At 37.8% G+C, this 25,959-nt stretch overlaps 1 protein-coding gene across 1 annotated transcript in view; it reads left to right on the forward strand.

Annotated features, from left to right (window-relative positions):
- The first annotated feature begins 12,194 nt into the window (after positions 1–12,194).
- LOC131251230 (uncharacterized) overlaps positions 12,195–25,959 on the forward strand; it is a 41,905-nt gene continuing 28,140 nt past the window's right edge. The window contains exons 1-2 of the mRNA XM_058251835.1: positions 12,195–12,554; positions 13,077–13,183. Of these exons, the coding sequence (XP_058107818.1) occupies positions 12,264–12,554; positions 13,077–13,183 (398 nt within the window). The 5' untranslated portion in view covers positions 12,195–12,263. The remainder of the gene's footprint in view (positions 12,555–13,076; positions 13,184–25,959) is intronic.

A 25,959-nucleotide genomic window follows, 5' to 3' on the forward strand; every position in this document is an offset into this window, starting at 1 on the left:
TATAATAGGATATGTTATATAAGAATTTAATAGATAGTATAGAAATTGTAATAATCCACTTACTTATGAATCAATTAATCAATTGCTAGAGAGTTGAGATATGTTACTCGCTATCATACAGACAAATTCACCCATACAATATTTGCACAAGTACGTAGGTACTCTTATCTCTGCGATACAATAACTCTTCTCTTGAATGGATGGCTCTAACCCAACCATCGTTCGCGCATCCAAAATCCTTTAAACACTGACTCAATAATGCTCTAACTTCAAGAAAGTAAAAAAGAAAATTAATAAAACATGACATGCTGATTTAGACCGAAAAGTAAGTTTGAAATTTGAATTTTAATTAAAAATTAAATATTTCATAAGTAAAATAAAATATGTAACTAAGTCACACTTGCCCACAGCCACGGCCAGGTCCAGTGCATGTGTATGGCAAATAAACATGTGATAAAAATCTCTCATACTCTTTTCTCTATAGTTTGCTATGCAAATCTAAACAATTGTCCATGGCAGGTAAAGAGTATGGGCTGCCTGGTTCAATATATGAAATATGGGTGTGGCTTCGTTGAATCTCCAGATCCACCAAGGTAGGTGGATCAATGACTGTGGAAACCATGATGACATATATTCTTTACATCTAACTATCCATCCATTTTAATATATCATTTTAAGACACGATACCAAAAATGAAACAAATCCAGATCTTAGGTGGACTATACCACAGGAAACAGTGGCGATTGTTGGGAGCGTTGCACAAAAACCTTAGGATCTCGCCTCCCAAAAACACAAGAATTATGGGATATAATAAAGCAATGAAATAAATCAAAGCACAAACCACACGACATAAAAGATTTTACGTGGAAAACCCTCGAAGAGGTAAAAACCACGAGACTTAGTCCAGATCAACAATTCACTATGAAGTAGAACGTTACAACTGATCACATGCATACACCACTTGGATCAAACCTTCTTCACTATGCAGGAGTGGATGAACAATAAGAGAATAAAGAAAACGAAAAGATCTTACCAATCACGAGAACGTAGAAGTGCTAAAACATCGACTATACAGTAGATCACCTCTACGAGCAGAATCCTCCCTTCTATAAGCTTCCTCTCTCTTCTCTCTCTCTCTCTCTCTCTCTCTCTCTCTCTCTCACCTTAGACGTCAAAACATCTTAACACAATAGCTTTAGAAAGCCTTCTCAATGCCCTAGAATAGCCCTAGGGACCCCTATCTATAGTTTAGACAACTCCCTTCCGCACATTTGTGAAACTGCCTCCAATTTATGCAGTCCGCACAAAATCCGCCCAGAATATACGTAACCCTCGACTAGTTGAGCCAGGTCCTCAACTAGTCGAAGGACCACTTCGACCGGTCGAGCCCAAAAAATAGAGCTTACTAGACTTTGAGTCGAGTGAGCCTCGACTGGTCGAGCAGCTCCCTTCGACCGGTCAAGGAGCCCACTCAACTGGTCGAGCGGTGCGATGAAAGACATCCATTTTCCAACTAGCTGCACTACCTCTTCTCTAAACTGGGCAAGCGATATACCATTAAAAAACTATTGTGGGCCACAAAAGTTTTGGATCAAGCTGGTATTTGTATAGCCCATTCATCCAAGTCTTTGTAACTTTATCAAGAGGCTGAATGTCAAATAAATACTCCGGTGGCCCTCAAGAAGTTCTTAACGATGGGTATTCAATTACAACTATTTTCTGATTATAATCCACCTGAGATTTGGATTGCTTCGCTTTTGGGATCATACCCCACAATGAGTTTTCAAACCAGATGAATGGCATGGATGTAAGGAGCATACATCACGGTGGGCTCCATGGTCAGGGCATCCACTAAAGTGGCGCCCATGAAATATTACAGGCCTGCATGCAAATTAAGGGTGGGAGTCACCTTTTAACTTGTACTTTGTATTCATCCCTATTGTCGTCAATTCCTGTGAAAGCCAATCAGAATAGATTGCGTGTATTCTGAATGAATTTACACGGTGTATTTGAAGATTTTTTAGGACATACAAAGAAGATTATGTAGTAATACAACTGGAGCCCATCGAGCAATGCAATGCCATCCACAAAGTAGTCGAGTGAAGAGTGATCGTGCTAAAGCGGTTACAAGACAAATAACAAGTTTAAAAGCAGAGAGGGTTAAGTAGTGTTGAACATTGAGAGTAACTGTCAATCAGAAAATGCGAAGCATTCAGATAGCCGAGTTAAGGCTACAAATAGTAAAGGAATTAGCAAAGTGTTTCATACCAACTTAATCAAACTATATTTATCTTTTTATTATCATTTTCATCATATGTCATTTACATTCAGTTTAACATTTTTTTTTTTTGCTTTTGCTAGTCAATTATATTTTGTAGTGTAATATTTTACTTTTACCTACTATTTATATTCTTTATTGTAATTCATAGCTTTAATCAATTAGCTGTTAACTTAGCAGTAATTTGAGTCTACGTTCATATGCTGGATTCAGTTCAAGCATCAATTAGAGCTCTCCATCCAAGAAGGTGTTTCCCAGTTGATTTCCAAGACTGACCGTAAAAATTCTTTTCTTGTTACTATTTTATCTGCATTAAAAAGTTATTTTGTACGGAAGGCAAATGTATAACCCATTATCAGATAACAAACCCTACCCTCTGACTATCGCCTAATCATTTTATCATATTATGCAAGTGGTTGAATAGGCGACCGATCTTATTAGAACTTTATCACATACTATGTATATATGTATGTTGGCGCTTGGGGTCATAGTTGTTCGGTTTAAATTAAGTTGTACATTTAATTCTAACACGCCTGCATTTATCATGTGACTGAAACCATAAAATCCAACCGCAACACTTTACACTTGATCTAGGTATCCTCTTGGGCTAATATTTAGGGTAGGCTAATGTTTGGCAACCCATATGATGGATTAACCTGGTGTTGTGAATGGGAGTGGATTTTGTTACACCAGGGAAACACCGAGTTCACTTAGGCTATGACGTGGGGCCCACCTTGACGTATATATTTTACATCCACATTGTTGCCTGTCATTTTGCCTGCTCATCTTAGAGCATAGATCCAACAATGAAATAGATTCCAATCTCAAGTTAACCAAAAACAGTGATTGACTATTAAAAACTTCTTGTGGCCCAAAAGTTTTGGCTCAAGTTGATATTTATGTTTTCTCTTTACGTAGGTCTATAACAGGTTAGGGCCAGTAAACATTACAATGGACCCTAGGAAATTCTTAACTATGGATATTCAATCATTGTTGCTTCGTCCACTTAAGATTTGGATCTAATTCATTTTTAGGCCCATTCCTTAAAATGAGCTGGCAAAATGGATGAAGAGCATGGATAGAAAACATATACACCAAGGTGGGCCCTATGGTGATGGCCTGATCGAACTCGGTGTTACCTCAATGCATAGATTTTGTTATACGTCTATGTAGGCCCCACTTTCCCAGCATGTGACCTTAGGCACAGAGGTATCTCTAGATATCTCCGTGCCGGGATCTGTTTGGGCCCAAAGAAATGTCCATAACAAGTCCACTTCGTCCATTTCTTTTGAAAGACCATGGTGGTACAAGATTCTAAAAATTAGGCAGATTTAAAACTCACGTGGGCCATACCACACCAGTGGAGATTGAATACACCTTGGTAACAGAAGTTTTGTATCAAGATAAAAAAAAAATTTCTACAGTTTATTTGAGTGGTAATAACTTTATGAACAGTTTAGATGGCATACATAAACTGATAAACATCATGGTTAACTTTAGTAAGGTTTCAATGGTAGACGTTGTTGTTCCCACTGTTTTGTTGGTGTGGCCCACATGAGTTTTGAATCTCCTTTAATTTGAGAATTTTGTCTTATCGTGGCCTTTCAAAACATATGGACGAAGTGGATTTGCACGGACATCTCCGTAAACCCCACACAGCACCAGGCACAGAATATCTCTGTACCCCCGTGGTGACAGACTGACAGGCAATCCACTCCCTGTAATGCGCAAAAAAAAGAAGGGTTATTTTATACTCCGGCAGAGTACAGAAATGTACATGCGGCCACTCACAAAACATATTGGTAAATTATACTAACTCAAATTAATGTTGATTAGTTGCAGTTAAAATATCAGATTGGTTTTTTTTTTTTTTTTTAATCCTAAAGACACTTGTTGAAATAGGATCATGGGATATTTCATTTAGCTGTCCTATAAGATATCCACCCATCCGACAGTTGGATAATCTGATAAGTATTTGTTCATGATACATTGTTGATAGTGTAGACGATATGATTTAAATTATTTACATGCCTTTTGCGCATTTTATGAGCAATTTCTAACTGCCTCCGTATTATCTATAAAACTCTTGCAGAGTTTCAAATTTTTGTCTGACATTTTTCTGGATGTGGATGAGAGTGGATTAGATACCGCACGAGCCTCATCCAATACGATGCACCCTTACCGTTGGGCCCACCTTAATGTATTTATTCTATATCCATGCCGTTCATCCATTTTTTACGGAATATTTTAGAGAATGAGCCTAAAAATTAAGTAGATCCAAATCTCAGGTGGACCATACCATGGGAAACATCAGTAATTGACCATTAAAAACTTATTACGAGTCACAAATATTTTATATCAATCTGATATTTTCTTTTTTCCTTGATTCGGTCTTTTTCATTTACATTATCAATAGGTTGGATGGAAAATAAACATAAGGTAAATTTAAGATGGGCCTTACAATTTTTTTAATGGTGGAGCATTCAATCACTACTGTTTCTTATAGAATGGTCCACTTGAGATTTTGATCTAACTAATTTTTAGGATAATGCCCCAAATTGATCTAGAAAAATGCATGGACGGCATAGATATAGAATACATACATCAAGGTGGGTCCCATGGTAAGGGACGCACCGTCTGGGGTGAGACCAGGACACACCTATTCCACTACCGATGAGGATAAGATATACACTTTGATGGTCTGGTTCTTAGGAGTATGAGAGTAGATACACGGACGCTCAGACATGTATGAAACTTGAAAAAACTTAAATTAATTTAAATAAACCGTGTTGCTTATGAATTATATCTTAAATAGATTTTAAAACTAACATTAAACTTATTCTATTTATTAAATGTTGAATTGATGATTATTGACTAGACGGTGTAAATGAGAAAGAATCAATGGTCTAAATTAAACAAATATGTACCCATCCATCACATTATAGTCTTTTTAATTAATATAATTCATATAATATGAACTATTCGTATTTCTTCTGGAAACTTAACTAGTTTGGTTTGAGTAAAAATAGGCCATGAGCACAGTCCTGGTTGCAAACCATCATTACAGTCTAACATCATGGCTACAACTTGGGTTCAGGTCAACTTGAACCTAATTGACCTGGCCAGAATCTGGGTTGGATTGGTTCAGGTTGTTAAGGTCCTTGGGCTGGGTTTAGGTTGAAAAATGTCAATTGGACTATTTGAGTAAATATTGATTGAGTTGAGATAGGAATGGCAGTGAGCCAGGCCAGGTTGGGAAAGGTTGAGGTTGGCACTAGTGTTGCTAATACCTACGTAGTATAAAGTATACACTTCTGATCATAGGTCCGACTACTCCTTGGCCCAACTTAGCTCAGTCTAAACACTGGGTCTGAAATTTAAGCCCTAGCCCACCCTTGAGTCAAGTTTAGTGGTACAAGCCCCGACCCTTTTAGACAGGTCACTTGGGCTGAGCCCGGTAACCTGGTTGGTTTGCCACCCTTAGGTTCGGAATAATCATATGTATTTGGGTTGTCTAAAGAAGACTTTGTGTTGGGTTCAGATTAGGCACCTTAGGTTAGAATTTGGGTCAAGTTAGGTTAAAGGTTAGGTCCTCTAGTTAGGCCCAACCTACCCAAGTTACACTCATATTTACCATTGAATCAAGTAACTCCCACATGGATAATAAAGCAGGGCATTTTCACATTCTAATGTGTTATTCTGTTATAACTTTTATTGAGTTATTTAATACTCTTGTTAGAGTTGGGCATTAAGTCGAGTCGGATCGAGGTAGAGCTGACTCGACTCAACTCGATTTTGAAAAAGATGTGACGCGAACTCAACCCAACTCGGTACCGAGTCCAGCGTGCTTGACCCGATCTTAGTCTGTGTCTGGCCTAAACTAACCTGGACCAAGTTCGGCCTGATCACAGGGATCAAATCAGGTCAAGTCACCATCGAGTTGGGTCGACTTGACTTTTTTTTTTCTATTTGTGTCCCGATTTAGTAGCGTGTTTGAATTGAATTGTTTAGAATAAATATTGTCAAAAGTAACTTGTAGCAAAAAAAATAAATAAACATTGTCAAAACTGAAAAGTATGTTTAGAATTTCAAATGAAATTGCACATACAAACCATTCATTCATTCGATATCCTCTATATGATGAATGTCTTTATGGCGTGTAATATAAGTAACCTTATCCATAATAGTAACCCCCTCCCCTACCTTCGTTGTCAGAATCATTATTTGGTTATCTTTTTATACATTGGACCGTAGGAGAACTCTAAATTGAGTTTGAGTTAGAGGTGTATAAAAGATGGTTGTTTATCTCTTCTTAATAGGATAGTGGAGATGCCTTTCTATTGTCCTCATTCATAGATTAAACAAGTTTTTTCAATATCTTTTTATGATTCGATTTGTATGGGATTCCCAACTGCTTATAAATATTGCGAGACTTTTAAAAAAACTTGATGATTTATTTTCTGGCTTACGTCTCATACTCTTGCCTATTTTCGGTATCACGTTTGTCTGGTCCGGAATGCCAATTCTAAGCTTTGTTTTACGACTTCTTTATAATCTCCTTCTTCTCGTTCCTTGTATAGTGCAGGGGCTCTTTCTCTTTTTAACCCTTCTTCATTTATAGTAGATATACTTCTATATCTTTTGTGGTTGGTTGTATTGGTTATAGGGGAAGAGGTGAAAGCCTCTGTACTCGATTCGAGAATGACTCGAAATAAATCCCAAACTTCTAGAGGAGCTTTGCTACATGGGGTAACATCTCTTCCTCGACAGGCCAAATATAATTTTAACTAATTTGTTTTGTTTATAGGTTGTTTGTAACAAAACTTGCATTATAACTTTATCTTTTCATTATAGGAGTAGACTTAGTCTACGTAATCCCAAATATTTGTCGATAGATCATTTTTCGATGTGTGTGTGTATATATATATATATATATATATATATATATATATATATAGAAAATATCCATCTGCTCATCAAATGTTACAATTCAAGTCCATAACTAATAACTGTCAAATTCTCATATGCAAATATAAGGAAAATAGAAGGTAATGTCTCATTCTACTTCATGTAATTGTTGCAGGTATCGTCTCATCGTGTTTCTCATTCTCCTTTTCCTGGAACTCGTCATCAATAGAGTCGTCTTTGCTCTAGATTAAACGCAAGCAATCCTGTGTACAAATGAGCAATTCAATTAATTTCGGTATAAGTGAGTTTTGATACTTGTTCATGACTTTACTCCACATGTTAAAAAGTAGATTTTGACATCACAATTGAAATTGAAATTGAAAATATGTCTCGTGCCATCAACGAGAGCATATAGTATTGTGATTTACAAGCTTTCGACTTAAACCAGTTTAAAACATTAAATTCTTCGCATCTGCACTTTACAAGTGGCTCCTTGAGATAGCGGTTAAGTTTTGTTTTGATTGTCTGTGTTTGTGTTTCAACTTGTGCCGTGAAAGACATGAAATGGTCGATCATGTTTTGTTGTGTAGTAGCACTATAACTAAAACTCACTTGAGAAGTCTAACTTACGATATTATTTTTTGCGGTCCCCAAAGTTTATACATATAAATTATATAAATCTCCAACTGCATCACGAATCTTATCGACCTCGGTGACACTCTTCTCATCATATAACATTTTAAAAATGAATATAAGTATAAACATCTTATATCGATGATTAAGAACGATTGCAATGGGCATTATCAAACTGCACTCGGACCAATACTTACCAAACTTTAACTGCATACTCGTAGTCATTATTTGTAAAAAGTCTAGTTCACTATAACTTCTATACAAAACATCATTTAATCTTTAAAATTTTGATAGAAATATATTTATTGTTAGATAATTACTTCCTGAAAAGATCTTCGTTATGTCGTAAAAAACTGAAAGAAACTCGTGAACTACTTCAGCTCTTGTCCAATCATCATTAGAACACAACCACTAATATGTACTATCACATTCCGTATAATGAGAGATGTATCTCTGAAAGCTATTGCTGAATTCAACATTTTGTAAGTTGAATTCCAACATTTCATAACATCAAACTTCATAGTTCTTTGAGATGACAAATTCAACTATTTTACGATTTCATTCTATTTATTTAATTGTAAAGGTGACCCCCGTATGTACTCCACACACTCTCTTTCTTATGTTCTCGATCGTTGGCTCAATTGTTTTAAACTCATCTTGTACAATTAAATTTAGGATGTGGGCATAACACCTAATGTGAAATATTTTTCCATCAAAATACAAGTCATTGGTAGTCTTAGCTAGTTTTGCAAAATTGTTATTATACTATCATTTGCTAAGGCATTATTTAAAATTATTGATGAGATTTTTTTCAATGCCCAACTCCACAAGGTATCTATAGATGCACTCTGAAATCATCAAATCAGTGTGAGTAGGTGCAAGATAGCGAAAGTCTATAATTCTTTTGTAAAGCCTCTATCGGCATCAATGTAATGGGCAATTAGTAACATATACGCATTTCGTTGATTGGATATATGTCCACAAATTTGATGTCAGACTGATTCGAAAAACCGATGCCAACTGTCCTTTTAACTTGATATTCTCATTTACATACATCTTCATGCACACTTTTTTTATTGTTGTATGAGAAAATTTCTTATATCTAGGGTTAAAGCATCTGACTAATTTAACAAAAGATGAACTATCTACTATCTGAAATGATTTTTTATTTGTAATAATAAATCTGGCCGTCAACTCATTCACATGGTCCCTATTATATTTATAGGTAGACAAGGTACCTTACGACAGATCTACCACAGATTGGGTAAATGAAGGTGTCTATTCGGCTGAGGTATGGTTTCTGACTTTTCTATGACACTTCAATAGGTGTTTATTGAGAGTTGTGGTCGACTTATCTACTTTTTTAGCATATTAAGCTTATTCACATGGCCCTTATTATACTTAAAGGTGGACAAGGTACATTACGACAGATCCACCACAGATTGGGTAAATGAAAGTGTCTGTTGGGCTGAGGTATGACTTCTAACTTTTTTACGATACTTTAAGAGTTGTGGTCAACCTATCTCCTTGTTTAGTATATTAAGTTTTGCAGTACTTGCACTATATGTTTATCATGGTGTTTTTTAGAATTACTTCTTCAAAATCTTCCCATACTATCGATTTTTTTTTCCTTTCACTGAACTCTGTAAGGTACTTTTTCAATGGGCACCTCTTCATCTTGTAAAATTAATCATTCGTCCAAAATTGTCGATGAAGTGACTAACAAACCACCGGAGGTATTGAGAATTTCCTTACTAGCCATCTACTAATTAAAAGATATTAAATCAGACTAACACTATATTGCCTTAAAAGTATATACTAAACCCTAAATTAGTCACCCATCCAAAGTTAGATATATTATAATACTTTCATATTCTCATTTAAAACACCTACATCGAAATTTTGTCAACATTTCACAATGTCTATCTAGATAAGTTTATCTTTCATTTAATTATCATGCCAAATATCTAAGAAATACGAAGATATTTAACATGAGAAATAAAAAAAGAAGAAACATATGCAGAGAGAAATGAAGAGTTGGCATACAGAATATGCATGTGCATTTAAATAAGTTATATGAAAACATATTATTTATCTAACCTTGAACTGTCCAAAATGAGACAATTTGAGCGATTTCTGTGCCGTGAAAATATATTATATCTATGCCTGAACACAAATTTTTTTAAATGGGCAACTAATTATCTAATTCACAAAAATAAACCATATTGGGCTTATTGTCTAATGCACAATAATAAGCTAAGCAATAAGTAATATAATTCATAATTAAAGAATAAATCACTAATTGTCTAATTCATGAAAATAAACCACATTAGGCTAACTGTCTAATGCTTAATAATAAGCTAATCAATAAGCAATGTAATTCATAATTCATAAAAATAAACTACTAGTTGTCTAATTCACGAAAATAAACTACATTAGGCTAACTGGCTAATGCACAATAATAAGAAAAGAAATAAGCAATGTAATTCATAATTCACAAAAATAAACCACTAATTGTCTAATTCATAAAAATAAACCACGTTAGGCTAATTGTCTAATGCACAATAATAAACTAAGCAATAAGGGGTTAAGGGAATAAGGGTTTAGGTTTAGCTATTTAGGATTTAGGTTTAGGGTTTACAGATTAGGTTTAGGGTTTAAGGTTTAGAAATTGCATAGCCTGAGCCAGCCCGGACGCATCACAGTCAGCCCAGACGCACCACAACTAACCCAAATGCACCATTGGTAGCCTAGACCAAATATAAGCACCCGACCCATTCTAATTTTTCCATTCAACCCTAATTGACCCTAATTCTACAAAACTCCCAAATTAGAATACCTTAACATGATGTATTTTACAAAAATAGATGAAAATCATGAAATAGAAGTCTTTCCGAACACAAAATTACATTGATTAGTTGATTTGGAGAGATAGGTGGCTATCGAGATTCGATGACGAGCGGGTGGGCCCCGTAAGTGCGGACAAACTGCTCATTTGAAACGAGCGGGCGAGTTGGTAGCCGTCGGGTCGGGACCGTCGGGTGTGGGAGGGAGTAGAGGAGAGAGAGAGAGGAGGAGGAGGAGGAGGAGGAGGGTGGCCTGTTGGTGGTGGGTGGTTGTTGGGCTTAGGAGAGGAGAGGAGAGGAGGGAGGGAGGGTCAGGTGCGGCAGGTAGCTTAGCTCATATTTAGTATTTATTTATTTATTTATTAAATATACACTACCTGAACCCAAGTTAAGTCGGGTTTTGGATCGCATCGAGTCGGTAGCGAGCTATATTTCAGGTTGAGTCAAGTTGAGTTACTAGGTAACCCAGACTCGACTTGGTTTGAGTTCGGATTGGGTGAAGTCTTTTCGGTTCGAATCGACTCACCCACTCGATTCGGGTCGAGATGGGTTTGAATGAGTTAGGCGAGTCGAGTTTGCTGAGTCGACTTGTTATGTGCCCAACTCTAACTCTGGCTATGTACAACAGTTAATATGTGGTACATAACATATACTAACACAAACTAAACCGCCTGCATTGTGGACCTCGCCATTGCTTGCTAATTTAGGCTCTAAAAATCAGGTGAGTTCAACCATTCTAATATGTGATTTGTAGATACTTTTTGTTGAAATAGAGCAACTGGATAGTTTTCATTTTAAACCATCCAATAAATGTCCTTCAATATAGTAATCAAATAAATAATAATTTTGGTTCACGGTGTTTAAACTGGTGCCCATTATTTGGTATGTATTTCAAGTATGCAATCTCTCTGTAATTTTTAAAGTGACTGAGTATCATCGATCGGGCTCTGCCGGAGTATATGACATTTTCTTTAACTTTTCAGTTAGAACCCCCAGTCGAGCGGACGCGGATTTCTCTCTAAGTAACTCAGTACGCTATAAACTCTGTGGGGCCCATCGTAATGTATGTTTATTATCCACACCATCCATCCGTTTTATCATCTCATTTCAGGGCCTTATCCCAAAATTGAAGCACAATCCAAACCTCAAGTGAGCCATGCTACAGGAAATAGTGGGAAATGAACGAGTACAGCTGAAAACCTCCCGGGCCACATAAATTTTTGGATCAAGCCGATATTTTTGTTTTCTTTCCGTGTTACCTTGTGAACAGATTGGATGACAAATAAACATCAATATAGACCCTGGAAAGGCTTCAACCGTGGACGTCATTATCCCCACTGTTTCCTGTAGTGTGATCCACTTGAGGTTTGTATATCCTTCAATTTTGAGTTCATGTTATAAAATAAGCTGAAAAAACGGATGAACGGCATGGATAAGTCACATCCATCACGGTGGATCCCACGGAGTTTAATCAGTACGCTCGACAAACCGTTTTCCATGCTAAAAAAACAAACAGAACCATCTCGTATTTCTCCTTCGTTTGTTTCTTCTCAGGAAACGCTAATGAAGAGGCGAAGCATAAGAGAGAAACACTAAAAATGGCGACGAGGGCGAAAATGGTGGGTTCGATGCTTCTGAGAAATCTGAGAGGGAAATCCCATCCCTTCATCACAAGTGGGCATTCTCCATTTTCTTCCTCTTCTTCCTCGGTGGTGGTATCTCCCAAAGTCACGGAGGTGCCGGTGAGCTCCACACGGCTGGGGCTGGAGTTATTGGGAGCCAAGGACTACGAAGACTACAGGAGGTCCCTCTACGGAGATATCACCCACAAGGCCCTCCTCGTCGATGCCGTCGGTACCCTTGTCGTCCCTTCTCAACCCATGGCGCAAGTTAGCTCTCTCTCTCTCTCTCTCTCTCTCTCTCTCTCTCTCTATTTTGGGAATTGAAACAGTAGAAATTTGAGAAAAAATGGGAGTCCTTGGTTCGTATTAAAACAGTGGGAATTTTTATTTGGGGCACAAGTGGGCCACACCCATGATCATTGTGGCAGATTGGATGGCCCTGATTTGACCTTGATCGGATGGTTGATCACAGCCATTTGAGTAAGGGCCAGCAAAATGGACGGTAAGAAGATTTTTTACTTTTACCATTTATTGTATGGACGTGATTGTTCGATCATGGTTATTATTGGGTGTCATGTGAAATCTACGGTGGGTTGCCGTTGTTGATCATAGGTGGGCCCTACGTAGGAGTTCTTACTGTAATAAGGTACAAAAGAATTCCTCCCTACGTAGGAATTCTTACTGTAATAAGGTACAAAAGAATTCCTCCTGGATAGTAGCCCATGTTTTACTATTACAACTGAGGATTTTTATTTTTATATTTATTTATTTATTTATTTATTTTTGTAGATATATAGGATGATTGGAGAGAAGTATGGGGTGGAGTATTCGGAGAATGAGATTCTGGATAGGTACAGGTGGGCATACGGGCAGCCGTGGGGTAGATCTCGACTCAGGTTTGTAGTCTATCTTCTTGTTGTGTTTTTTCTCAGAGTAGCTGGTTGATTTGCATATGCGCATTCTTTGTGAAAATCACTGAGGATGGGTGGAAATTTTGATTCTATTCATTTTCGGGACCTGTTCGGTGTCCATGGGCACTGCCAGAATGGTTCAAATGGTTGTCACGGCAGTGGACGGCTACTGTGTGAAAATTGCACTGATTGGATGATCCTGGAGTATCCCGGTTATTGAGTTCTGTTTCTAGAACGTGAACTGCTTGGTCGTATGGTTTTAACCATCTGATTGCATGCTATAGTGGGGCTCAACTGAATCTCTGATAAGTAGGAGTTTGACACCATACGATATCCATGGTGGCTCCCACTGGATCAATGGATCTGATGATTCTCATTTCTCTTGTGGTCTCCAGGGGCTATGATTTTGGTTAGTCCTGTTGTTGCCTGTGATTTCCCTGTTTCCTCTCTTGTTTCTTTGTTTGTTGTTTTCTTTCTTGAAAAGTTGTGGTCTGCATTGTTTTGTTTTTATTTTCATCAATTTGTATGATGTTCATTTTTTTTTTCTTTAATTTTATAAAAATTCATGGCTTTATTTTTTTGTAAGATGAAAAAAGAGAGATGGTCTTCGTGGTAGGTCCCACTATATTGGTGGTTCTTATATCTGTGGGGTCCATAGGCTACAACTTCTGGTTGTCATACGGGTTGTTTGCAATTTCCCCTTATCCTGTCTTGCTTTTGTGGTCTGTATTGTTTATGCAAATTTGAATAAATTTTCATGATGTTGATGCTATTCCTTTTTCATTTTTTCTTAATTCTATGAAAATTTGTGGCCTTTGTTTTTTGTGATTTGGAAAAAAAGAGATTTCCTTTTTGCCACCTGTTCACTTGATTTTGTACAATTTCCTCATTGGACTTTGTCCGGCATCAGATTTTGTTGATTGATGCAACTTTAAAGGATAAGCCTCTTATTGGACTTTCTGCTATTCTTGTTTGGAAAAATGGTGTTTTCTAGTCTGTCATCTATCTCAGAAATGGATAAGCCTCTAATCTCTTCATGACTTTCACAGTCTATGTGGTGGGTCTGGTCATGAATAGATACTCATCTGATTTTTTTCAGCCATATGAATGATGGATTTTTTTCGCATGGAACGTATACCTTTGACAAACATTCCGATTTTCAGGCCTCACCCTAATTGGACACGTAAAATTGCTAGGTGGAAGAGATTTTCGCTAGGCCCATCCACAATGGGAACCGCCAGATGAATGGTCTGGATCACTGAAAGTGGGTCCCACATTGTATTGTCTCTGTTCTTAGCAAAAAATGCATAATCCATTTTGCATACTCCCCATGTTGTGTGAAGATGAAAGATGGGTGGAGATGTCAATTCTATTTTTTCAAGTCATCCTTTTGAGTCCATTGGAACACCCAAAGGTGCCTTCTCCATACCCTTCATGACCCCACTCTCAGTGACTTGAATGGTTCCTATGGCTGGCCTAGTGGTGGATGGTTGACCATGTGAAATTTTCACTGATTGGGAATCCTGTCCTATCCCAATTATGGGCTTCAGCTTCTGTGGTTGAAACTGCCCAGTTGTATGGCTTTAACCATCTGTCTGCATGCCTGTGGAGTTCACCTGATATCATATATGGGAATTTACTAGTATGCACTGTCCACACATGGGTTAAAATTTCGGGTTGTCCAGTGGATTGACTGCAATTCCCTGTTTCTGCCTTTTTTTTATTTTTTATTTTTTATTTTTTTTTATTTTAATAATTTAAAATTTCTTCCCCTGTACCGGTTGTTTTCTTTCTTGAAAAGTTTTTTATTTTTTTTTGAATTTACATAAATTTGTGTTATGTTGATGCGATTTCTTTTTCATGTTTTTTCCTTAATTAAGTTAAAATTCATGGCCTTCGTTTTGTGTAAGATGAAAAAAGAGAGATGTTCTATTGCATCCCCATATGCTTGGTTTTGTAGGAATTCCTCTATTGGATTGTTTCCCACATTGGAGTTGTGTTGATGAGACAATTTCCTTTTTGGTGATGTATACAATGCTCAGCTGGAATCCTGGAAGGCAGGTGTATTATTGTTCGGTCACCATTGTCAAAGGTAGATAAGGCTCATCACTTCATCACCTGCACGTTACATCTAGTGGTCCCATCATGATCATGACCTATGGGAAGAATTTTAGTGACGTTTTTTTTTTCCTATTGAACATAGACCTTTGACAAATATTTTGATTATCAGGCCACTCAGTGGACATGTAAAATTTCCCTATTAGATGAGTTTTTGGCACTGGCTCAACCACAGTGGGGACCACCAGATGAATGGTCTGGATCACATAGGTGGGTCCCACTTGTATAGTTGCTGGTTCTAGCAAAAAAGTGTTTTTTATTCCTGGCAGAGCATCATATAAAGCTTCTTCCTTATTTAAAAAAAAATTATTTAAGGGGAAGAAATGTGTATAGAAAATTCAGGGTGGAATTGCCTAAAACTGTTTCTGCTGGACTGATACTGAAATTGAGAGAAGAAAGCTGGGGGAGAAAATGGGATCAGATAACCCCAGTGGTCCCAGCCAGAAATGATGGATCTAGGTGCTGTGCGTATCGAACTGTGCAGTTCAAACTGCAAAATATTAATAGATCAATGTGTGCAACAAACTATAGTCATGATCATGTTTTATTAACTGTTAAAAGGAGTTGGACTTTCAATCATAACTCCCATGCGCTGGATTGTCACTGCCTATTTACGATGATGGAAAAATGCTGTATAAAGATGTGCTGGAAAGATGATTATTTTTTTATGTATTTTGCTGAAAATTTAGAGGAACGTTTTGGCCCCTTCCTAAATGTGTTTGACTTCAGCTCGGGTTGTCCCCATTGCTTACGTATTGGCACTTACCATTTTACCAATAGCTATCCACACCAAGCATCACTCTAATCCATAGCAAAGCTTGATCAAGAAATCTTTTGATCCACTCATTGAACAGAACCTTGCCGTCAAAGATTCTGCTCCTCGTGTCCTTTGAACAGACCACCATGCCATTCCAACAACGAATCACCATTAGGGTTATTGAATGTCCAAAATACCCTAAAACAAGAAAGAAGGGGCACCCAAACCCCTCCCGCCACTAAACAACAAATGAACAAGTGGTTAACAGATTCTTCCTCTTTTCAGCACATGATGCACATATTAGGGAAGGAAAATCTTTTTTAGGCTATCTGATGTTAAAATCTCCTAGGCTGTAGCTACCTAAACAAAAGCTTTTACTTTTGGGGAACAGGAGCCTTGCATACTTTGCTCATGGACGAGAAGCACTCTCGTACTTTGTCAGCACCTCATAGAAAGAGTCAACCAAAACTCTACACTTGGCGACCATTTCCACACTATCCTGTCCTCAGTCAAAATGTCAATATGCACACCACACAGCCTGCTTAGTAAGTTATTGAAGAGGGGTGACTCTTGATTTGAAAAATTTATTTATAATATTTTGTTCCAAGTTACATGTTGTGCCACTAAGTCATAACCATCCTGGATTTTCTTGTATTTATCTATTGCAACCTCAAACAATTCCTGATATGATGATTCAAAGGCTTCATCATCCAACCCATCATACTTCCAAAACCACACTGTCGCCTTGGCCAACTAGCAACAGAATAACTTTATCAAATTCCTCTACTCTGCCTGAGATGTAACCATTCTTAAAAAGCACCTAGTTTCTCTTTCTAATATTTTATTGATTTTGAGGCTCCTTTGCAAAGCGGCTTTTGAGCTTCCTTCTAATTGATAATGTGAGTTTATGACCATTCTCTCTCCCTTCCCACAACTTCCATTGAAGATGCTTAATCTTGAAGGCCACAATCGCTTGTATATTGAATAAAGAAAGTGGAACGGGATATTGGACCGAGTGGCCATGATTAGAGTGATTCTTCCCACCAAGGATATGTTTACGACCTTGTCATTCATCTTACTGTTTATCAATTCTTTCAACAATGGGTACCAAAAGAAAGCAACATTCAGCTTGCCCCAGGAGCAAGACCATAGTATGTGCAGATATACGATATCATGGTATTAAAAAACAGTTATGTAATGGCTGTAACGTAATTCTTTTTTGTTTTTCTTGCTGCTAATTTGTTGATTTCAATGGGTACCAAAAGAAAGCAACATTCAGCTTGCCCCAGGAGCAAGACCATAGTATGTGCAGATATACGATATCATGGTATTAAAAAACAGTTATGTAATGGCTGTAACGTAATTCTTTTTTGTTTTTCTTGCTGCTAATTTGTTGATTTAATATTATAGCACTGAATCGACTGATTCTTGCTAGGTTTGTACTTATTTGACCATTTTTGTATAAATTTTTTAACCTTCTTTTTTTTTTTTCTGGTTTTTATATAATTTCCAACAAATTTCAATTTTTTAAAATTTTTATTGTAAAATAAAAATATTGGAGCGTAGATTTTTCAAACATATGTATATAGTTTAGATCTACACATGCATGCACTAAATCAGTGTTTTTCATCCCTTTTTTGTTGTTTGTAATTTTGGATAATTTTTTAAATGAAGTGCTGGATTCATTTATTTATTTTTAATTTTTTTCCTTAAATTTCTCTGGGTGAATGCTGTCAAATGCTTAGGGATATGCAGTAGTGGGATAAATCACATGGATTGCGTGAATTTCTGATTGTTTTGGGACCGTTCGAATGCTGCCAAATCGGCCCAACACCATTTCAAATTTCTTGAGAGAAGTGTATCAATTGGTTAGGGATATCATTAGTGGGATGAGTTCCACTGATAGCATAAATTTTGGGCTGTTTTAAGTGCATTCGAGTGCTCCTAAATTGGGCTGACACTATTCATCTGATTTTAATTTTAATTTTAATTTTTTTCCTCAAATTTCTTGAGGGAACTGGTGTCAAATGGTTATAGATATTCATTAGTATGATGAGTTATTGATGTTAGATATTTAAAAAAATTAAATATAAGAAATTTGAAGTCAATCTAAGCTTCTCAAGTTAATAAAATCATCAGGTAGCTTGAGACAACATTCTTAGCAAAGAATGACCCGTTGCACCATAAGCATGTTTAAAACCAGAAAAGAATACATATTTGGAATGCTCTCAAATTATTATTATTATTATTTTTTAATACAAAATTTCCAATATTTATTTCGGTTTTTTTCCTTATAAAAAGAAAATTTCGATTGTACCATAATGGCCATTATGGCTCGTAATATAACGGTGAAGGGCCAGCTATTACGCTGGCCGTTACTGTTATTGAATACCTTGCTCCATATACTTGCACCCCCTACTCCTTCCTCACTAAAGATTGACCAAATTCTCATTCATAGCCATGCACAACATAGTGCCTTTTCTTGGACCACGCACATCATAGTGCCTTTTCTTTGACTAACCTGGATACCCAAGACCGCTTCATAACAGCTTAGAATACATATCAGGTTGGAAACTTGCTCCATAGCTCCTTTTCTTTGACCTTGCACGTCATAGTGCCTTTTCTTTGACTAACCCGGATACCCCAGACTGCTTCATAACATCTTAGAATACATATCAGGTTGGAAACCTACTCCATTGATGCCTCACACATTAAGAGTGTTTTGTTTTGCACTTTTGAATGGCCACATCAAAAGAGTTTTGTCCCCATGAACTGAAGATGCAAGATTTCTAGTTCCAATTGCCGACTCTAAAACCCTTAAATCATACTAATGGAAGAAACCTCACTCATGATCAAGCTAAAACCTTCTACCACAACTGAAATATAGGAGGGGTGATGACGGTTCTCCTTCACATATTCATCCCAAGCTAGGTAAGAAACCTGTCAGCAATTCATTCACCAAAACTGAGACTGAAGCTGTGTATATGCATTCTTTGATGCATCCTATCCATTAATCACCTAACCCCATCCTGCCAAGGGACTAAACAACGGAACCCCACTTAACCCTCGGTTGTATGCCTTTTCCATGTAAATCTTACACATAATTCCTACACTACTTGAGACCCTAGAATTGATAAGCTAATTTGCAACTAAAATCATGGATTAAAAATAGTTACATAATGGCCATTATGTAATGGTAATGGTGGGACCCATTATGTGATGCGGGGTTGTAACGCCAATTTTGAAAAAAGTACCCATAATGTTGATGTAACGGCTGTAACGGGCTGATGCATATTCTTCATTTAAAAAAATTGACTGTTACAGGGCCATTACGACCATGCCTGTAACAGCTGTCATGGGCTTTTACAGGGCTGAAACATTTTCTTCATTTTAAAAAAATTGTGTCACAGTGCTGCAAAGATCGTTACAACCTGTATTGTAACGACCATAAGGCAGGCAGGCAGTTACAACCACCATTACCGTTATTGAATCATCATCGTTGTTGTTGTTGTCGTCGTCATCATCATCATCTAATCCTTATCCCGATTAATTGGGGTTGGTTACATAAATCCTGTTCCACCATCGCACTTTATCAAGGGCCATACCTTCAGTTACACCATAGGTCATGTTACCATTATTGAATACCTTGACTAAAATGCCGTCAGAATTTGCCTATCCTTGATGAAAGCTCCTTCAAGCGGGAAAATCATGAAAGCCAAGATCACTCGTAATCTAGCTGAGCTTTGCTAAGATTTTGGATACTCCACCAATTTGATGGCTCTAAAGTCTCTAATTTCATTGGCCCCTTAGTCTTTGAAATGAGTAATAAAAGTTGTGTTTAGGCCTTTAGTGTGGAGATAATATGAAGCTTTGTGAAGAAGGGCATGACATCCTCTTCAGGACAGCATTCTCCAACATGCCGATTTATTTTCTATCACTTTTTCGATGCCTGAAAATGGTGCTTTCGAGGCTAGAAAGACTCAGATACAGATTCTTTTGGAAAGGCTCCAATGAGGGGAAGAAGTTTCATCTATTGAAGTGGGAGGAGGTGTGTAGGCTGATTCAAGAGGGCGGAGCGGTATTAAGTCTTTGGGGGAGATGAACATCGCTTTGTTGGGGAAATGGGTTTGGAGGTTTGGGGCGGAGGCACGCAGGATGGGGCTGGTTTGTGAAGTCATCGTCGTTGTACCGAGCTTCTGTAGTTTGGAAAGTGGTGTTGGCTACAGACACCTGGTCCGCAGGGGCATTTCCTTCTCGGTGGGCAATGGTCGTCGCACGCGCTTTTGGATAAATATCTGGTGTGGTAATCAGACTTTACAGACGTTGTTCCTGAGAATTGCTCGATTGGCCCCTGATCACTGTCTCTGATGTGGATTTCTTTTCGATCTTGGGGGACTCAATTGTATGGGTGCCTCCATGTCGTAGGAATCTTTTCGACACAGAGATTGAGGAGTTTGCCGGTTTTCTTGAGGTCCTAATGTTCACAACCCCAAGTGTAGGGTTGCGATGTAGTAATAATCTCAGTGAGACCGAGGTCGAATCCACAGGGACTATTTTTGTGTGTATTCTGAAAGCAACTAGAATTAGAAGTAGAATAAGATCTAAAACTAAACCTGAAAGATTAAAGAGAGTAATTGTGAAAACTATCAATTCAAAGTGGGAACTAGGGTCTCAAGGATCCACTTGTAGGTTCTCAGGATGCTACCTTGCTTGATTCAAAGATCACAATTGGAATTGGAGTCCTATCCTATCCAATTGGAAAAGAGAGATGATCAAATCTCTGAACATCTCATGAATCTAGTCTCAACGGATGAGAGTTGTGAGGTTTGGAAGTGACTCCATCACCTAACCATGCCCAGGAGACAATGATAAACAATAAGATATACCAATCTCACAACCAAACATAAGAGAATTGAGAAAATTAGGAAGGATTCCATTACTCGACCATGCCCATGGGATAATGGTGAACAACAGGATTTCCTAACTTCTCAATCTCAAAATAGGAAAAGAAGATGCTCAAAGCTATCGCAGATCTATTGTAATTTAAGTTACAACAAACCATTAAAAACTAAAAGTATTCCTTAATAAAGAACTAGAATCCATGAGGTTCAATAAAAACATGAATCAAAGCAAAGAAAACATCCCAATCACGCTACAAGCTTCACCCTTTAGCCCAAGCTAAAGGATTTAGCCAACCAAATGACATGATTGGAATCAAAACCTTAAGAGAAAGCATTAAAAGCAAACTAGGAAAGAAGAAAATCTCTTGAGAGGCTTCTCCACCCTTTGGCTCAGCTCCTTGAAACCCTAGATATCCTAAAAATCGCATGGAAACCCCTATTTATAGTCTTTCGTCTGCAAAATCGCAAAACCGCCTCAAATTTACACACTTTGCATAAAATCTGCGTAGCCCTCGACTGTTTGAGGGTTAACTTCGACTAGTTGAGGACCACCTTTGACTGGTCGAAGATCGTGCGAATTAAAAAGATCATGTTGCTGGAGTTCGAGTCGAAGTTTCCTTGACTAGTCGAGCATGAGCTTAGACGAGTCGAGCCAGAGCTTAGACGAGACGAAACAGAGCTTAGACCAGTCGAAGCTTTGACTAGTCTGAGCCAGAGCTTAGACCAGTCAAAGCATATGCAAATTCACTTCAAATCTTCGACTTTCTTCATTCTTTACTTGGTTTCCTTGGATCTTGAGGTCTTGAAATCTTCAATCTTAGTCTCCTAAGATCCATCCCTTGCCTTGGTGATTCTTGAGCATTAAATCCATGCTTTTAACATTCTTTTCAATCCAAGCTCTCAGATTCACCTTGCAACACAAACATGTATAAAATATAACATTAAGCAGCATCATGTTCATAAAACCAAGATATAAATGGGGGAAAATATGCAATATTTGACACTCAACACACCCCCCAACCAGCATTTTGCTAGTCCCGAGCAAACCATGTGAAAGATATTTCGAAAACCACTGTATAATTTCTATAAGCTCAAGCGGTTCTGAAGACAATCCATTCAATAGAAATCTAGGATACATTAGTATTGAGCAGTATTTCCTCCTAAAGTCTAGTACATGGTAAATCTCATAGTCAAGTTCAAAGCATTAATCCTTCAATTAGAACAATTCTAAACATTGAGTTCCATGGGTGCATAGTGAAGTCTAGACTTATCACAATCAAAGGTTCAATTCTTCATTTTCATGATAACATTGATAATCAAAAGAGCATTCAGGACAACCAAAACCTAAACCAAAACTTGTCTTACAGTTCATCTTCTCATTCATTGTCATTTTTCCAGCTTTTGATTTTTCCATCGATGGCTTTCACGATATGTCAACCTTTTTAAAGATCTTTAATAGGTAGTCGTTTTCTTCGACACCTGTTGTTTTAGCTGGGTATTACTTTTTTTTTTTTTTTTTCATTTGAACATGATGGACAAATTCCCCAGGTTGGTTCCTTCTATGCTTAATAATCACCAAGTTAACACTTCAATATCAAACTAAAGCTCTAATGCGAAAGCTAGATGTGACATGTGAAATCATGACTCAATCAATGTTTAAAACTTCTAATCATGGATTAATAATTTGAAGCTAATTTTGGGATCTCCCAAGTGACTAAAATCCAAGAGGCATAAAGCGTTAACATTAAGCATCTTATAATTCTAATTCATGGATTAACTTCAAAATCACTTGAATTCACAGAATTTCCAGAATTTTTCAGAAAAATTTTCACAATTCTGCTCAAAGACTAAGAAAATAACTGATTAGCCTGCCTAATCTACACCCCCCAACCTAAAATCTACATTGTCCTCAATGTAAAAGAGATAAGCATGCAATGCACATGAGGCAACGAAAAGAAAAGTAGTGATGGAAAGGTAATACCTGAAGAAGGAAGTTTGAGGCTTTGGTACGGATCTCAGCATAAAATGGGTTAGCACACAGACTAAACAACTGAAAACAAACTATCCTAGTCCCAAATCGTATGAAAGCAGTAAACCTAACTACACCTCCATCAGACTAGGAGATCAATCCTAGTAGACAGGATCAATCAGAGGTATGGACATGTCCTCTGAATCAAATTTCTCAACAAACAGCTCTAAACGGTGTCCATTCACTTTGAAAGCATTGCCATTTGTTGGATTTATTATCTCGACGGCCCCATGAGGATAAATATTAGTGACAGTGAAAGGGCCGGTCCAACGAGATCGGAGTTTACCTGGAAAAAGGTGTAATCGAGAATTGTACAGAAGGACTTTTTGGTTAGTTAATAATGATTTACGAAGGATGCTCTTGTCATGGAACACCTTCATCCTGTCCTTGTAAATTCTCGAGTTCTCGTAAGCATCATTCCAGATTTCCTCAAGTTCATTCAACTGAAGTTTGCGTAGCGAGCTAGCATTGTCTAGATTGAAATTCAGATTTTTAATAGCCCAGTAGGCTTTATGTTCCAACTCCATAGGTAAGTGACAAGCTTTCCCATAGACAAGTCTAAAGGAAGACATTCCAATGGGGGTCTTAAAGGCAGTCCGGTAAGCCCATAAAGCATTGGTCAAGCGAATTGACCAATCTTTACAGTCAGGGTTAATCGTTTTCTCTAGAATGTGTTTAATTTTCCTGTTGGAAATATCAGCTTGCCCACTTGTCTGTGGGTGGTATGGAGTGCTCACTTTGTAAGAAATGCCATTTTTCTTCATTAAATTCTCAAATGGCCTATTGCAGAAGTGTGAACCTCCATCACTAATGATGGCTCGAGGTGTTCCGAACCGGGAAATGATGTTTTCTTTTAAAAATCTAATGACCGTTTGATGGTCATTGTTCTGGCACGGGACTGCTTCGACCCATTTAGTGACATAGTCTACCGCTAGTAGAATGTATAAGTTTCCAAAGGATTGGGGGAATGATCCTATGAAATTGATGCCCTAGCAATCAAATGCTTCAATGATCAGAATAAGGTTCAGAGGCATCATATTTCGATGGGACAATGCTCCCAATTTTTGACAATGCTCACAAGCTTTGTAGAAACTCATGAGTATCTCTGAACATAGTGGGCCAATAAAAGCCGCACTGCAGAATTTTGGCCGTAGTTTTTTTAGCAGAAAAGTGACCACCATAGGCCTGAAAGTGACAGAAGGAGATGACACTTTGATGTTCATTGTCAGGCATACATCTCTTTAGAATTTGGTCTGAGCAATATTTAAACAAGTATGGATCGTCCCAGAAGAACTGACGTACCTCGGCAAAGAACTTTTTCTTATCTTGCGCAGTCCAATGTGTCGGTGTGAAACCTTGTGTCAAGATAATTAACAATATCAACAAACCAAGGTAATCAAGAGAGTTTAAACAATTGTTCATTAGGGAACATGTCATTTATGGGTGTTGTCTCAAGGGAATCAGGAAGATCAATTCTCGAAAGATGGTCAGCCACTACGTTCTCTACCCCCTTTTTATCTTTTATTTCTAAATCAAATTCCTGAAGTAGGCGGATCCATCTTATCAAGTGGGGTTTGGCGTCATTCTTAGAAAAAAGATACTTCAACGCCGCATGATCAGTGTAGATGATGATCTTGGATCTGATCAAGTAGGACCTAAATTTGTCCAAAGCGAATACTACAACTAAGAGTTCCTTCTCCATAGTAGAATAGTTCACTTGGGCAGAATTTAGAGTTTTACTTGTATAGTGAATAATGTATGGCTTTTTTTATTTTCTCTGGCCTAACACCGCCCTAATAGCATAGTTGGATGCATCGTGCATGATTTCAAAAGGTCTGCCAATCGGGTGGCTGTATGATAGGTGCGGTTGTTAACATGCCCTTGAGCTTAGTGAAAGCTTCTTGGTATTGCTCAGTCTACTCGTATGGTACATCTTTTGAAGTAGATTGCGTAAAAGACGAGAGGTGACTAAAGCCCTTTATGAATCTCCGGTAAAACCCAGCGTGTCCTAAGAAGGATCGCACGTCTTGTATGTTTTTGGGTGGAGGTAGGGTAGAGATTAGATCAATTTTCGCTTTATCTACCTCAATTCCCTTGGATGAGATGGTGTGTCCAAGACTCCAAGAACAATTCCCTTACGAACTATGAAATGACACTTTTTCCAATTTAGTACCAAATTCTTTTCTTCACATCTTTTCAGCATACATTTAAGATTTTCTAAGCAATCTTTGAAAGATGGACCAAAGACAGAGACGTCGTCCATGAAGACCTCTAGATATTGCCCCACCATGTCAGAAAAAATACTTATCATACATCGTTGAAAGGTGGCGGAGGCATTACATAGTCCGAATGACATCCTTCGTTAAGCAAAGGTGCCAAAAGGACATGTGAACGTGGTCTTTTCTTGGTCTTTAAGGGTTATCTCGATCTGATTGTAGCCGGAATATCCATCAAGGAAACAATAATAAGAATGACCATCTAGCCTTTCCAAATTGATCAATGAAGGGCAAAGGGAAGTGGTCCTTCCTCATGACGGTATTCAATTTTCTGTAGTCAATGCACATTCTCCAACCAGTAGTGATTTTAGTTGGCACGAGTTCATTATTGGCATTGGCTATGATGGTGATTCCGGACTTCTTGGGAACCACCTGAGTTGGACTCACCCATTGGCTATCGGACATAGGGTATATGATACCCACTTCCAATAACCTAAGAACTTCGGCCTTAACCACTTCCTTCATGTTTGGATTTAATCTACGTTGTGGTTGCCGGGAGGTCTTTGCATTATCCTCTAGATAAATGTGGTGTGTACAAATCGAAGGGTCAATTCCCTTGAGGTCTGCAATCGACCATCCAATGACTCCTTTGTGCTCAATGGGAGTAGAGATGAGCATACTCTCCTGTTCTTGCTCCAGGTGGGAAGAAATCACCACCGGGTATGTCTCATCTTGACCTA

The sequence above is a fragment of the Magnolia sinica genome, chromosome 7, assembly GCF_029962835.1.
Source record: "Magnolia sinica isolate HGM2019 chromosome 7, MsV1, whole genome shotgun sequence".
Lineage (NCBI taxonomy): Eukaryota > Viridiplantae > Streptophyta > Magnoliopsida > Magnoliales > Magnoliaceae > Magnolia > Magnolia sinica.